A 15,485-nucleotide genomic window follows, 5' to 3' on the forward strand; every position below is an offset into this window, starting at 1 on the left:
AAGATCGTTTCACTCGATAACGAATTAGGAATAAAAAATTCTTTACTCTTAGGTCAGTACTTTACAGGTGTTCTATAGCTATATTCTGGCTTCCACGGATTTTAATGAAAAATCTGTAGTCATTGTTTTTTTTTTTTTTTTAAGATTTTATTTTACTTATTTGAGGGGGAGAGAGTGAGAGAGAGCACAAGAGGGGGTAGGGTCAGAGGGAGAAGCAGATCCCCGCTGAGCTGAGAGCCCAGTGCGGAACTCCATCCTGGGACTCTGGGATCATGACCTGAGCCGGAGGCAGCTGCTTAACTGGCTGAGCCATCCAGGCGCCCAAATTGTTGTTTTCTTATAAATAATGATCATTTTTCTCTATGTACTTAAAAGATTTTTAATTTATCTTTGGTTTTCAACAGTTTGGTTGTGATATGCCTTGGCATGGGTTACTTAGAGATTATTCTGTTGTTCACTAAGCTTCTTAAAACTGTAAGTTTATGTTTGGAAAGTAGGCTATTTTGTTAAAAATCTTCACCATTTTTTTTTCTATTTCTACATTTCCAATAATACTAATTTTAGATCTTTTATATTAATTATAGCTAGAATACAAAGTACTTATTGGGTCCCTGAGACACTGTTCATTTTTTTTCCACATTCTTTTCTGTTCTTCTAATTAAAAATTTCTATTCATCAGTCTTCCAGCTCACTGACACTTCACTTTGTCATCTATGTTCTGTTTTCAAGCCCATCTAGTTAATTCTGTGTTTCAAATCATGTATTTTTCATTTGACTTCTACACTAGTCTTCACTAGACTTCTACAGTTTTCCTTTTTTTATAGTTTTTCTGCTGAGAATTTGTATCTTTCCATCATTTTAAGTCTGTTTGCCCTTACCTTAGAGTCTTTCTGATAATTTTGACATCAGGAACATCTTGGGGTTGGCATCTGATTATCTTTTTCCCTCAAGAATTGATGATGTTTTTACTGGTTCTTAATGTCAAATAATTTTTGACTTATATTAAATATTCTAAGTGTAATGTTGTATAGACTTCAGAGCTATTATAGTACTCTGGAGAATGCTGATTTTGTTGCTGTCGTGATTGTTGTGTGTGTGTGTTGTGTGTGAGTCAAACTGTCGATTCTATCTCAATTTCTTTACATGGCAGTTCTGCTCTCAGTTTTGGTTTTCAAAGATCTGTATGTAACTGTTTGTTCTGCACATGCATCATTTATAGGTTAGTCTAAGACTTGGGCAGTGGTTTAAATTTTAGTTCTATTTTCAAAGCCTTGATATTAAGTCTGGCACTTATGTGGGTTTATATAGGGAATTAGGGATCCCCTTTTCCAGTTTGCTACTTTCTCCAGTTTCCCCTTCACTCTCCATCCCACAATGACCCTTTCTCTAGTTCTTCTGTTCAGAAAGTTAGGGTTCCTCAATTTTAGCTGCCTATGGCACCTACAACTGCAGGTTCATAACTAGGGTCCACCCTCAGGATAGAACTGTGGGAGAAAAGAAAGATATAATAGTCCATGGTTTCCCTTTGTACTCTTTGGACTACAGGAACCTCTTTCCTGGTTTTTTTTTTTTTTTTTTTTAAGCCAGAAATATGTGATTTATATAGGAGTTTTAGCCACTGGCTCCACTACTTTGTGCCAGCTCTGTAATTAGAGGCTCATCCTTCAGGCAACATTGTGAGAAAAAGAGGATGGGAAATACACCCTCTTAAAGTTGGTTTCTCAGAGTTTGACTTCTTTGTACAATATGCCTGCTTTTGCTTACTTTTTAGTCCTCATGTAGTTGCTTATTGTATTTTTCCTAGAGTTTTAGTTGTAATCAGTGGGATTGTTTGACCATACTGGACATACTCCACCTGGACAGGAATCGACAGACTAATAAATATTTTAATAATTCCTTTGTTCAGTCTGTCACAAAAGTTTACTCAGTAAGGGCATAAAAACAACTTTAGGACTATTTTTAAATTATTTCATTAACTGTACCTTTTCCTTATTGGTTGATTTCTTTCTGTAAAGACAAAAACAATTATTGCCAGAATGCAAGGTATTTGTTGGGTGTATTATAAATGTGAGTTTGTATTGTGTTCATTGTTTGATTTCTTGGGTTGAGTTGATTTTTAAAAGCAAGTTTTTCTCTTTTTTCCCCCCACAAAACTATAGTAATCACCCTTCTTTTATATAGTTCTTTTCCTATATGATTATCTTCAGGATAAAAATGAGCAGTTGCAGTTGCTGCTTTCATTGTACTTTCAAACCCAGTCTTTTCACCTTTTTTTTTTTTTTTAGGGGAAAAGAGTAGGTACTGGCACACAGAAAGCAAGAAGTAAGTATTTTGATATCCTTAATTGTGTTTGATTTGCTTTTAGAAAATAGAACAGATCTTATAAAAATCCTCTGGAAGATCATGTAAACGACCCTGCAGGGAACGTGTTTAGTAGGTCTTAGTTTTTTTAGACTATGGACCCCTGTGGGAGTCTGATGAAGCTTATGGACCCCTTTTCAGAGTAGTGTTTTTAAAAAACATATAAAAAAATTATTAGGTTACTGAGAAAGTAAATGAAATTCAGTTGTCAGAAAATTTTTAATTATGAAATGGTGATATACTTGATTTTTTTACACATTTAAAACAAGTGCTAGCAGTGATTCTACTGTAATTTTGAAGTGGTGAGCATAAATGATTCTTTGAGATCTGTAATAACTAATATGATATGAAAGTATTTCTTTCATTTGATTTCAGAATTACAGGCACTGCTAATACCACTGTGATCCTGTTGCTTAAATGCATAACTAGAGGAAATGTTAAATTTCAGTTAGAGATTAGTGAAATTAAAAGTTGGATTTTTTTCCTGTTTTAGCTCATGATTCTTCTGAATTCTCTTCATAGATCCTTTGCAGGGAATCCTTTCGTTTTAAGAATCTCAGAATGTAGAAAGAATTTCTGTCATTTTGGAAATGGGCTGATATTGTAAAATACCTCACTTGAGACTTAATTGAAATGAAAGGGATAATGGGTACAGATGGTCCTTGACTTATGATGGTTTGACTTTAAATTTTTCACCTTTTCAATGGTGCAATACACATTCAGTAGAAACTGTACTTTGAATTTTGAATGTTGATCTTCTCCTGGGTGGGCAGTATGCCATATGAAACTCTCCTGATGCTGGGCAGCAGCAATGAGCTGTAGCTCCCATTCATTCATGTGGTCACAAGGATAAACAACCAATATACCTAAAACCATTCTGTTTTTCACTTTTAGTACAGTACTCAATAAATTATATCACATATTCAACATTTTTTACTATAAATGGGCTTTGTGTTCAATAATTTTGCCCAACTATAGGCTAATATAAGTGTTCTGAGCATGTTTTAAGTTAGGCTAGAGCTAAGCTGTGATGTTTGATAGGTTAGGTGTATTTAATGGATTTTGCGACTTACGATGTTTCCAACTTACAATGGGTTTATCGACGTGTAACCCTAATTGTAAATTGAGGAACATCTGTACATAGTTTGGTGGGATTTTTTTTTATTTCCTGGATTTGTACATATCTAATAATATGTTTTGTATATTCTCAAGCAGGTAGACTCAAAAAACCTTTTGTAAAGGTGGAAGATATGAGCCAGTAAGTATCTAAGTTCAATTGGTAATTTAAATATAATATTAAAAGAGAAAATCTAATTAAGCTATCTCCACTAATACTATTAGGTTTCTTTATGTTAGATTTATATTATACTAATACGCAGGTGGCACAAGTTGTAGAAAGTAGCATTAATTAATTTTTGCTCAAAAATTAAGCAATTTTTAGCTTAATTTAGTTTCAGTATGCTATAGGTGATAATTCCTTGAAATACCTACTTTAGAGCAATCATGAGACCAACTTATTTTTGTAGTATTTCAAATAACCATTCACTAGCTAAATGGAATACCATATGATCAAAACTACTACTTAAAGATTGCTTCTACTTTGTGAAATATATTAGTAGGTACTATTTGGAAGTACAAAATCTGAGTATAACATTTAATTTAGTAGTTTTCCTGAACTTACTCTGAAGGTTTATAGGGTAATCTTAAGACTACAGTTACAAGTAAATTAATTTGGCCTGGAAGATTTCAGTAACTTTTTCTTGACCTCTTCCTTTAGACATGTGTGATTAATTCTTTTGAGTACTCACTGAAGTGACAAAGATGTATCGAATGCTTCTTTTTATGAAATGTATTATTATGAAAAAAAATTGCATCTCAAAATTAGGCCTAGAGAAGGTGCCAATATATGGAAAGACATCCAACGTCACGGATTGGAAGACTTCATATTGCAAGATGTCAGTACGCCCAAAGTGATCTACAGATTCAGTGCAATCCCTGTCAAAATCCCAATGACTTTTTTTGCAGAAGGGGAGAAATCCATCCTAAAATTCATACCAAATCGCAAGGGACCCCAAACGCCCAAAGCAATCTTGAAAGGAAGAACAAAGTTGAAGATCTAAACTTCCCTGATTTCAGAATTTACTAAAAGCTTCAGTAATCACAACAGCTTGTTAACAACGTAAAGACAGATGTGTGGACCAATGGAAAAGAATAAATAGCTAAGAAATAAATCTTTACATTTAGGTCAAATGACTATTGATAAGGATGTCAAGATCATTCGGTGGGGAATGGACAGTCTGTCTTCAGCAAATGGTATTGGGAAAACTACATATCCACGTGCAGAAAAATGAAGTTGGACTACCATGTATAAAATTAACTTAAAATAGATCAAAGACTTAAAAGCATAAAACTCTTGGAAGGAAACAAGGGAAAAGCTTTATGACATTGGATTTCACAGTGATTTCTTGGATATGACATCAAAAGCACAAGCAACACAATTATAAATTTGTGTGCACAACAGAGTGAAATGGGATGGAACCATGGAATGGGAGAAGATATTTGTAAATCACATATATCTAATAAAGTGTAATATGTGAGGGAGCTTGGGAAGATGTTGGAGTAGGAGGACCCTGAGGTCACCCCTTCCCTTGTTTACAACTAGTTAGCACTTGCATCCAAATAAACTAGAAAATGATGTGAAGATTGGCAGAACAAACTTAACTATGTGGAGAAGAAGCTGCATCTGAGAGCTTAGGAAGGGCAGAGTTGGTGATTGGGAACTGTCTGCAGGAGGGAGAAAGTTGTAGGCTATGGCTCAGAGAGGTGAAAGCACCAGGGAGCCCACTAAGGGAAGATAAATCCCCATGTCTGGCTTTGAAAACCAGAGGGGTGAAATCCCTAACTTTGTATAACCAGTCAGGCTTGGATTCTGGAGCTTTAAAAGTCTGCTGACTCAGCACTGGGTGAGCTGGGAGGGCAAGTGATAGATGGGTCCCTACCCTTAAAGGGACAGCAGCCTATGGAGAGGCAAATGGAAGCTATAGCTTGAACAATGCCTGGGGCAAACGGGAGCAGCCCTGGGTGATGTAGGGAATTGTTGAATTACTGTATTATAAACACCTGGAACTGATATAATACTGTATGTTAACTATACTGGAATTCAAAAATCTGATTTTTTAAAAAAAGTATAAAGAAGTCAACAGATAATCAAATTACCAGGTTTTTGTTTTTGTTTTTGTTTTTGTTTTTTTTGTTTTTAAGATTTATTTGCGACCACTCTTGTGCACTTGAGTATGGAAAAGAGCAGCGGGAGAGAATCTTCAGGCAAACACCCTGCTGTCCACTTCGGTGCTCTATCTCAACATCCATGAGATCATGACCAGAGCCAAAACCAAGAGTCGGATGCTTAACTAAGCCACCTGGGCACCCCTCAATTTATCAGATTTAAAAAATGGTTACAGGACTTGACATTTCTTCAAAGATGTACAGATTGCCAACAAACACATGAAAAGATGTTCACCATCACTAATCATCACAGAAATGCCAGTCAAAACCACCTTGAGATATCTATCACTTCACACCTATTAGGATACAAACAAACAAAAACCCCCTAGAATAATAGGTATTGGCAAGGAATTGGAGAAATTGGAGCTCTTGTGCACTCTTCGTGGATTGTAAAATAACTGCAACTACGTGGAAAACAGTATGGAGGTTCTTCATAAAACTGGAACTATGATATGATCTCGCAGTTTCACTTCTGGTTATTTTTCCAAAATAATTGAAAGCAGGGTCTTGAAGAGATGCTTGCACATGCATATTGGTAACAGCACTATTTACAGTAGCCCAGTGGTAGAAGCAGTCCATATGTCCATCAATAGATAATGGATTATGTGGTATATACATAAAATGGAGTATTACTCAACCTTAAAAAAAGGAATGAAATTCTGACAAATGCTCTTCAACATGGATGAACCTTGAGGACATTATGCTGAGTGAAATAAGAGGAAAAATACTACAAGATTCCAGTTGATGAAGTACTTAGAGTAGTCAGATTCATAAAGTAGAGTGAGTGATGGTTGTCAGGGGTGGGCAGAGAAGGGAGAATGGGGACTTACTGTTTAATGGGTACAGAGTTTTTGTTTTGAAAAATGAAAAGGGTTCTGGAGATGGATGATGTTAATGGTTGGAAAACACTGAATGTACTTAATGCAGCTGAACTATATTCCTAAAAATGGTTAAAAATGGCACCTGGCTGTCTCATTTGGTAGAGCATGTGACTCTTGATGTTGGTTGTGGAGTTCAAGCCCCATTTTGGGCATAGAGATTACTTTAAAAAAAAAAAGTATTATTAACATAGTAAATTTTGCGGGTATTTTAACCATAATTAAAAAAAGATGTTTATGTTAAAAAGATATTAGGTCTACTCACTGATATGAGGAATTCTTAATCTCAGGAAACAAACTGAGGGTTGTTGGAGTGGTGGGGGTGTGGGAGGGATGGGGTGGATGGGTGATAGACATTGGGAGAGTATGTGCTATGGTGAGCGCTGTGAATTGTGCAAGACTGTTGAATCACAGATCTGTACCTCTGAAACAAATAATGCAATATATGTTAAGAAAAAAAAGAAGAAGATAGCAGAAGGGGAAGAATGAAGGGGAGTAAATCGGAGGGGGAGACGAACCATGAGAGACGATGGACTCTGAAAAACAAACTGAGGGTTCTAGAGGGGAGGGGTGTGGGTGGATGGGTTAGCCTGGTGATGGGTATTAAAGAGGGCACATTCTGTGTGGAGCACTGGGTTTTATGCACAAACAACGAATCATGGAACACTACATCAAAAACTAATGATGTAATGTATGGTGATTAACATAACAATAAAAAACAATAAAATTAAAAAAAAGATATTAGGTCCACGAATTGGGAAAGGAAGCCTAACTGATTTCTGTTATTTATTTCAGATTCCAGATGAATTCCTTGATTTGAAATATAAGATTTCCGTTGTATTTTTTTCATGATAAAGAATCTCATGTATTTGTCTTTTTATTTTTTTTAGACTTTATAGACCATTTTATCTTCAGCTGACCAATATGCCTTTTATAAATTATTCTATTCAGAAGCCCTCCAGTCCATTTGATGTAGATAAGCCATCTAGCATCCAAAAGCAAACTCAGGTTAAACTAAGGTTTGTTTAACCTTCAAATAATTTTTTCTTTTTAAGCAAACATTTAAAATAATTAATTAAATGCTGGGGTGGATGGGGGTGTGTGTGTGTGCACGTGTTTGATCACTGTTAATGGTTTTCCCACCTGTATATTTTTAATGCTGGATTAGAAGTCTGAATCTTTCCTAAGTATGTCACGTTAGGCATGTTAGGATCAAGAGATTAAGGTTGAGGGGTGGCTTGCAAATATTTACAAGTAATTAAAATGTGTTATTTCTCCTAAGTGATCTGAAATATTCTCCAGAAAAATAACTACATTTTTAGTTTGCATCTCAATTTCTTAAAAAGCAATAAAAGTATTTGTTGATATAAACATCTGTGGAGATTATGGCAGATTGATAGGTGAGGACTGTACATTTTATAAATTCTTAATATTCAGCAATTAATTCTTTTATCATATATTTCTATCAGAATCCAAACGGATGGCAATAAATGTGGTGGCATCCCAGTTCAACTCCAATTGAAAGAGAAGAAGAAAAAAGGATATTGTGAATGTTGCTTGCAGAAATATGAAGATCTTGAAACTGTAAATATTTTATATTTAGGGGGTTGATGTTTCTAAGTAAATATGAATATTTACTAATGTAAATTTTAGCTTAGTTTTCTGATTGTGGCTCACAACTTCATAATGACTAAATAGCATATATTTCTTTTTGATAGAATTATCTTAAATTTTAGGAACCCAAGGTGGGAAAATGTTTATTGAAAACTAATTTTTATTCATTCATTCAACAAATTTTTATCAAGTACCTGTGTTGTACCAATCACTACTCTGAACAAACAGCATTGAACAAAAGAGGCCAATTCCCTACCTTTATGAAAATTACATTCTATGAAAGGGGAGGAGAGATATGTAACCACGTAGTAAGAAAGTAATTAAGTATATATAGAGAACAGCAGATCACTTCATTAAGAAACTGTAAAGCAGGAATGGGGGTGTAGATATTTATTTAGACAAGGAATAGCTAACTGATAAAGTGATATTTGACTAGAAACTTAGGAAGTGAGGGAACATGACTTGTGGATATTGAAATTAGCAGTGCCAAAGTGCTAAATTAAACTGATTGTTGGGATTGAAGAAACCATTCAGCTAATGGTGGTGGCCTGGTAGAAGTGATGAGACTTGGTCAGATTGTGGATATAATTTAAAAGTGGGGCAAAGAGGCTTTGCCAGTGGATTGGAAGTTGGGAGTGACTAGAGTAGAAGATGCTTCAGGCCTGAGCAATTAAAAAATGGGCATATGCTTTACTAATGGTAGGATGAGAAGAAAGTAGAGATTACTCTTTGAAGTAGCAGAAAGAGAAATAGAATAGTTGGAAAGGGACATTCAATGAAGATACAGTTTTGAAGATGGGAACTATTTATGGTTTGTAAAGTGATAAAACAAAAACAAAAAACAAGGGCTTTGGATCCATGCTACCCAGGTTTGAATCCTGGGTTCCTTTTTGTGTGACCTTGGACACATCTGTGTCCAAGTGGCAGGCTCTGTGCTTATTAAATTTTAGCTGTTATTATTTGAGTTGATTTCAGTAGAGACGTATGTTTCAGTGCTTGGTTTTGTAGAAGATGGGGAAGTTAAGGAGAAAGAATGATATTTGTAAATACCTAAGAAATAAACTATCTCTCTTTAGACTCTAAGTTGAAGTTTGTTTTATAAGTCAAAATATATTAGTGTTTTTTATTAGTTTATTGTGTTTTGTTTATATAATGAGCTAAAACTATCTCAACTATTTCCCCTTCCCAAAAGTCATTTGAAATTTAAATTATAGATTTGTCCCAAAATTTTACTTTGCTATTGCTACAATAGAATAATTTATAATGAATGTTTTCCTTAATATCAATTTGTAATCCTAATTTAATGCTCAGAAGATGTTGGAACTAAAAAATGAAAACCTTGGTCACTGATTGACACACTGATTGACACAAGGAAGGAAAATTAGTAGTAGATGTTGGGGTTGATATTTTAAAATCATTTTTTATTACATTCTTTTAATCTATGTTTCTTAGTCTCTGAGAATAAAATATTCTTTTGTTTTTTGAATCTCAGATTTCACAGTGCTTCATTTCCACCTGTATCAAGGCATTCATTTAGCCAATTGGATTACTAGAGATTAAGCAACAACAAACAAGGCAGACATATTCTGTTCCCTTAGATATCTTATGATTCAACGGAGGAGACAGATATAAAACAATGCATTTACAAGTAGGATAGTGATAGTGTCACAAAAGTAGAATGTACAGTACAATGGTAATAATGAGAGGGTACTTAAGGTAGGATGAGAGACATAGAAAACTCAATGGAGAAAGTAACATTTAAGGCAAGACATAGAAAAGGAGGTATGATAAGAGGTGGGTGGAGGTAGGGGGCAACTACACAAAAGTTGGAGATTTCTCCAGAAGAACATGTATAAATGTAATCTGAACTTAGAAAGTTAGTGTTTCTTTTTAAATTTTAATTATTTCTCATTTATTTAACATTATTGGACATAGATAATTTGTGTGTGGTAAATTTGCAAGTAAGGAAGTAATAGTCCAGAATACTATTTTTTTGTGATCATTGGAGAATTTAGTTTTTGGAAATAAAATCAAATCACCAAAAGTTACATGAAACTAGAGAAACAGAAATGAGATTCTTGCGTGATCATCCTGGTACAGCCTTCTAGGTGCAGTTCCCTGATCAGCTGACAAATAATAGAATTAGCCTGGAGAGTCCACCTATTTAGCAGGAACTTTATTTCTTTTGAGTTTTATCCCAATACACTGAGCTTGTTTACTTTTGTTCTTCACCACTCTTAGACTGAATAACTGTCAACTAGTTCCAATTTTTTAAAAAAAGAAAGACTGAGAATAACTTCTATATTCTCCATTATAAGCATTGGGTAATTGAGATCATTTACTTGCTCATTCTCAAATGTGTTCCTCAATAATGAATTTTTTCTTTTTTTTACTTCACAGCATTCATTGTACTTCATTTTTTTGTAATCTGCTTTCTGGATTCTTGTTTTGGAATCTTATATGTTAAAACTATAACATTTCATTTATTTAATATTTTATAAGACCTACCATATTTATTTAGTGGTAATTGTATAAAGATAAAATAAAGAGGAAGATTTTCTCAGTATTAGCATACTGTAAATGTTAAATGTTACTGTTGTATTTCTCTGTCTTCATTTCCTGATGTAGTTCATTCGTTGTCAGTTCCATTTAAACCACAAATTTATTTTACTTAACATTCTTTGAAGTTGTAGTAAAGGATATTTCTATGGAGTAATTATTAGAAACCTAATTTTTGGGGCATGAAAATATTGGAAACTTAAAAAGGAATCTCTTGGTTTAAGTATATATAATTACATGATTTTATGTGCTTTTTTGTTTTTGTTTCAGCATCTTCTAAGTGAGCAACACAGAAATTTTGCACAGAGTAATCACTATCAAGTTGTTGATGATATTGTATCTAAGTTAATTTTTGATTTTGTGGAATATGAAAGGGACATGCCTAAAAAGAAAAGGTAATTTATCAGCCTAAGTTTTAAATTTTACCAGAATTTTAAACAATTGCATTAAACTAAAAATAAATCCAAAGTTTTGTTCTTAGAAGGAATATATATTTTTAGAATGTATATTTGGTGAAGAACTTACTACTTCTTTTCTCTCCACTCTAACCTCCTCTCTGCTACCAAAAGTGCTTACTTTAAGATTACTATTAAGGTCTTCATCTTAATGTTATAGTCTAGAAGAGGAGTTAGCAAATTTTTCATTAAAAACCAGACAGTAGGTATTTTAGGCTTTGTGAACCATAACATACCTGTTTGAGCTACTTAGCTTTGTCATTGTACAATGAAAGCAGCTACGGACAATATGTAAATGAATGGGTGTGGTTGTGTTCCAATAATACTTTAGATTTGGTCCATGTGCTATATAGTTTATCAACCTCTGGTCTAGGACCATAAAGTTTACCATTTACTTGGACTAAAAAACTAGAATTTTTAGTTTATCTTCAGGAGTTTAAATAAACTTTCCTTCACTTAACCTCCATTAAGTCGTCTTTATACTTTCACTGAATACTTTTGCTTAAATTCTACTTGCCAATAATACTTACTAATGGTACTGACAGGACTTTTAAATGTGAATACAGTGCTGTTCATTGACAGTTTACTGCACATTGACTAAATGATCCTGGTTAGATGGTTCCCATAAATCCAAAATAAAAAAAAAATCTTTGAAATGCTAAAATTGATGATAAATCATTAGGTTATTCAGTCCTTATAGCTGTTTTTAGACTAATCTTGAGGCATAAAGACTAGAAAATAGGATACCAAGGTATAGCTTCTGAAAATTAACTGGAAAGTCTTTTGACTGTATCTAGGTAGAACAGTTTCTAAACTTATTTCTGTAACATTCAGAATGGTTGTTCATGACTGTCTTAATAATATATTTGGAGAGGAGGCATATTTTCAACTATTAAAACTATATAGGCGGGGCGCCTGGGTGGCTCAGTTGGTTAAGCGACTGCCTTCGGCTCAGGTCATGATCCCGGAGTCCCGGGATCGAGTCCCACATAGGGCTCCCTGCCCAGCAGGGGGGTCTGCTTCTCCCTCTGACCCTCTTACCTCTTGTGCTCTCTATCTCTCATTCTCTCTCTCAAACAAATAAATAAAATCTTAAAAAAAAAAAACTATATAGGCTATTGTAAGAATTTAGAATTCCCTAAAAATGTAATCTGCAGCAAAATTCTGAACTAGTACTTAATATATAAGTTGGTTTTTCCTTAATTATATTATCTGCACAATTTTTATCTGTGTACAAGTCAACTAAACATCTCTAGACATTGAAAGAGAGAGAGGGCAGTGTTGGACTAGTATTTTCGTATTTTTAATACTCCATTTGTTCAAGAGGAATCTTAAGTGAAAGTATAAACAAAATAAATATAAAAGTGTCCATGCTGGTTTTGAAAGGGCAGACTGAATTCTATATTCCTATAGTGTTATCTGTGACATGTATAACATAAAACATCAGTAGTGAGCTGGTAATATATAACTTAGGATTGTGTAATACAAACTGGTGTTCCAAGGATATTAAGAGACTCCATGAAGAAGAGGTTTTCAGGTCAAATACATGTGTGAAACTTGAAGATTACTATTTTGTCTAAATACTCATTTTCTGCATTGTTAAGCAAAATGAGATGATATTAATGTAAATGAAAGCTTAGAAGTTAGGATATTTTTCAGGATAATGAAAACAAAATTGGGAGCAAAACCAAATCCCTTTACTTTCATCTTTCTTTGAGTTATATGGTTGAAGTAGTTTTAAACACCATATTTAAGATAGTGGTTATCTCTGGGAGGAAGGGGAAGAATATGGATGAGAATAGGGGGTACACTAGAGTTTTCAGCTGTATCTGCAAAGTTTTATTATGAAAAACATCTGAAATATATTTAGCTGTTAAGATTTTAGTATTTTTGTAATCTTTTCTAAGTTAAATTTAAATTTCATAAATAGTTTTAAAAGATTATTAATTTGACTTTAAACTACTCAGGAATTTTTTATAGCAATTTCATGTTTTCTTTTTGTTTTATAAAGAATAAAATACAGTATTGGATCACTTTCTCCTATTACTGCAAGTGTCCTGAAAAAGTCTGAACCAAAAGAAAAGCTAGAATTGCAGCATATTCCTCAGAAAGATTTCAAGGAAAATAATGTACAGGTAATTGAGCAGCATTTCCTCTATAAAGAAATCCAGGAACCTGAACAGAAGTTTCTGTTTATTTCAGAATGCATCCCCTACCCTTCAAGTGAATTGAGAGGACTCGAGAAAGTAACTAGCAAATGTTCCATGTTAAATACAGCTGAAAATGACATAAAACAAAATTTTACACATCTACCTCTGCATAAAACTAAACAGGAATGCATCCTTGACGTTTCTGAACATAAATTAATGACAAATGAAAGTGACTTAGAAGAACTAAGGGTAGATCATTGTCCGTGTAGGCTACAGACATCTGTACAAGTTTCTAACGTCAGTATGGATAATACTGCATCTCACCCAAAACCAAAGTCAGATATTATGCTTTTTCCAGCAAAGGATCTGAAGAAAAAGGACCTTCATTCAATTTTTGGTCATGATTCTGGTTTGTTAGCAATAAACAGTTCACAGGAGCACGTAACAATTCAGACAAAGACTCCATCCCGAAGTACCCCCGAGGAACCCAGTGAATGCGACTTGAACAATATGGATGGTTTACCTTCTGGTACGATCCATCGGAAAGTGAAAATATTATTAGGAAGAAATAAAAAAGAAAATCTGGAACCAAATGTGGAATTAGATAAGAAAAGAACTGAATTTCTTATTACACAAGAAGGAAACAGGATTTGTGGTTCCCCAGTACAATCTTTACTAGACTTGTTTCAGACTAGTGAAGAGAAGTCAGAATTTTTGGGTTTCACAAGCTATACTGAAAACAGTGGTATATGTGATGTTTTAGATATTTGGGAAGAAGAAAATTCAAATAATTTGTTGTCAGTGTTTTTCTCTTCCCCTTCAACTTCTACATTTACTGGCTTTTAGACTTAAAAATGAATACCTTTCAGAAGTGATGAAGATCATATTCTTGAAATTTTTATAAATATGTATGGAAATACTTTCTTTTTTGCCAACTTTGTTTACAGAACCAAGTGTAAATATTAATAAAGGTGATGTTTGCATTTTTCTACAGAATTGGATACTTATTATAGAAAAATCATAAAATAAATTTGTGGCTCCTTTTACATACTATGTTTTAGGAATTATGAATAATTGTTTTATGTCACTGAAAACTAATTGCAAGTGAAATTTTGGGAATATCAGTATTTAACATTATAAATTTAGACGGTCTAGTTCTTTCTAAAGTCTGTTAATAAAATAGATTACCATAACATGAGAATATTGCTTTTAAAAATCTAATTTTCATACTAAAGGAAAAATATTAATTTTTGCGTTCAGATTCTGGAAATCATTAGTACTTGATATTTGACCTAATTGGACCATACTGGTGTGTTGGCACTGAGGAGTTAGGTTATTTGCAGGGGTAAATAAAAGCCATGAAAGAAAAACTTAACCAGATTACTACATGGAATAAAACAATTTTTCCACTGTTCTTAATTATTTACCTTTAGAAATAAAGTCTTCCAAAAATGACTTATTATCCCCTAATTTGGTGTCAGGAAATGAAAGGAGGAGGATGGCATTGAACTCTAAAAGTATTGAAACATGTGAATATTGCCTTTGGTCAGGCACTTGGCAAGTCAATAGTTTAGAGAAGAGAATATTCAAATATAAGAAAAATTTCAACTGTTACCTTTAGTTGGTAGAGGCATTTGCTTTTGAGTGTGTTCTTACAGGAGTGAGGCATTTACAGCCAATGACATTTTTCACAATGAAAGTTGGTGCCATTGAGTATTCTATGAATATATTATCTTAAAAATTAACTTTGTCAGTCTTAAATTTTTGAAACCCTATATGGCTCCCAATATATTAGTTCATGTGTTTTGATGTGTATTTTGACTGTTTGGACAGTCTCAATGAGAAATACTAGCTTTTCAACAACTTTAGTCAGTCATACCAGTACTTTAAAAGTAGGGTCACTGAAATATTCTTTAGAGTGCATCCATGCAAACCTTGTTTCCATTGTAAATTAGAATTTTCTTTCACAAATGCATGTGTGTATATAGTCAGATTTTACAGACAGCCTTCTAAAAACCTAGATGCAACTTGGAAAATTATTTGTAGAAGGTATTTTTTTCCCTTTTCCAGATAATTGAAAGGTATTTAAACTTGCTCTATGATCCTTGTACTTTAGAGTGACAGTTTCTTCAATTTGCAGTGGCACTGTTTGCCTTAGTTGTATTTAATATGGAGTAAAAGAC

The 15,485-nt window shown here is 33.6% G+C and overlaps 1 protein-coding gene across 4 annotated transcripts in view; it reads left to right on the plus strand.

Moving 5' to 3' along the window:
• The window catches only part of DBF4 (DBF4-CDC7 kinase regulatory subunit), a 31,258-nt gene extending 16,960 nt beyond the window's left edge, over window positions 1-14,298 (plus strand). For 3 of the 4 annotated variants that reach the window (XM_073898747.1, XM_025872830.2, XM_073898748.1), the window contains 6 exons: window positions 2,286-2,322; window positions 3,574-3,619; window positions 7,415-7,543; window positions 7,994-8,108; window positions 10,968-11,092; window positions 13,164-14,298. In XM_073898747.1, coding sequence (XP_073754848.1) covers window positions 2,286-2,322; window positions 3,574-3,619; window positions 7,415-7,543; window positions 7,994-8,108; window positions 10,968-11,092; window positions 13,164-14,148 — 1,437 coding nt within the window. In that variant the 3' untranslated portion in view covers window positions 14,149-14,298. The remainder of the gene's footprint in view (window positions 1-2,285; window positions 2,323-3,573; window positions 3,620-7,414; window positions 7,544-7,993; window positions 8,109-10,967; window positions 11,093-13,163) is intronic. The other variant, XM_025872831.2, reaches the window with a different exon arrangement.
• Window positions 14,299-15,485: the final 1,187 nt, after the last annotated feature.

The sequence above is a fragment of the Callorhinus ursinus genome, unplaced genomic scaffold, assembly GCF_003265705.2.
Source record: "Callorhinus ursinus isolate GAN/ISIS: 27379988/994484 unplaced genomic scaffold, GSC_fseal_2.0 scaffold12, whole genome shotgun sequence".
Classification (NCBI taxonomy): Eukaryota; Metazoa; Chordata; class Mammalia; order Carnivora; family Otariidae; genus Callorhinus; species Callorhinus ursinus.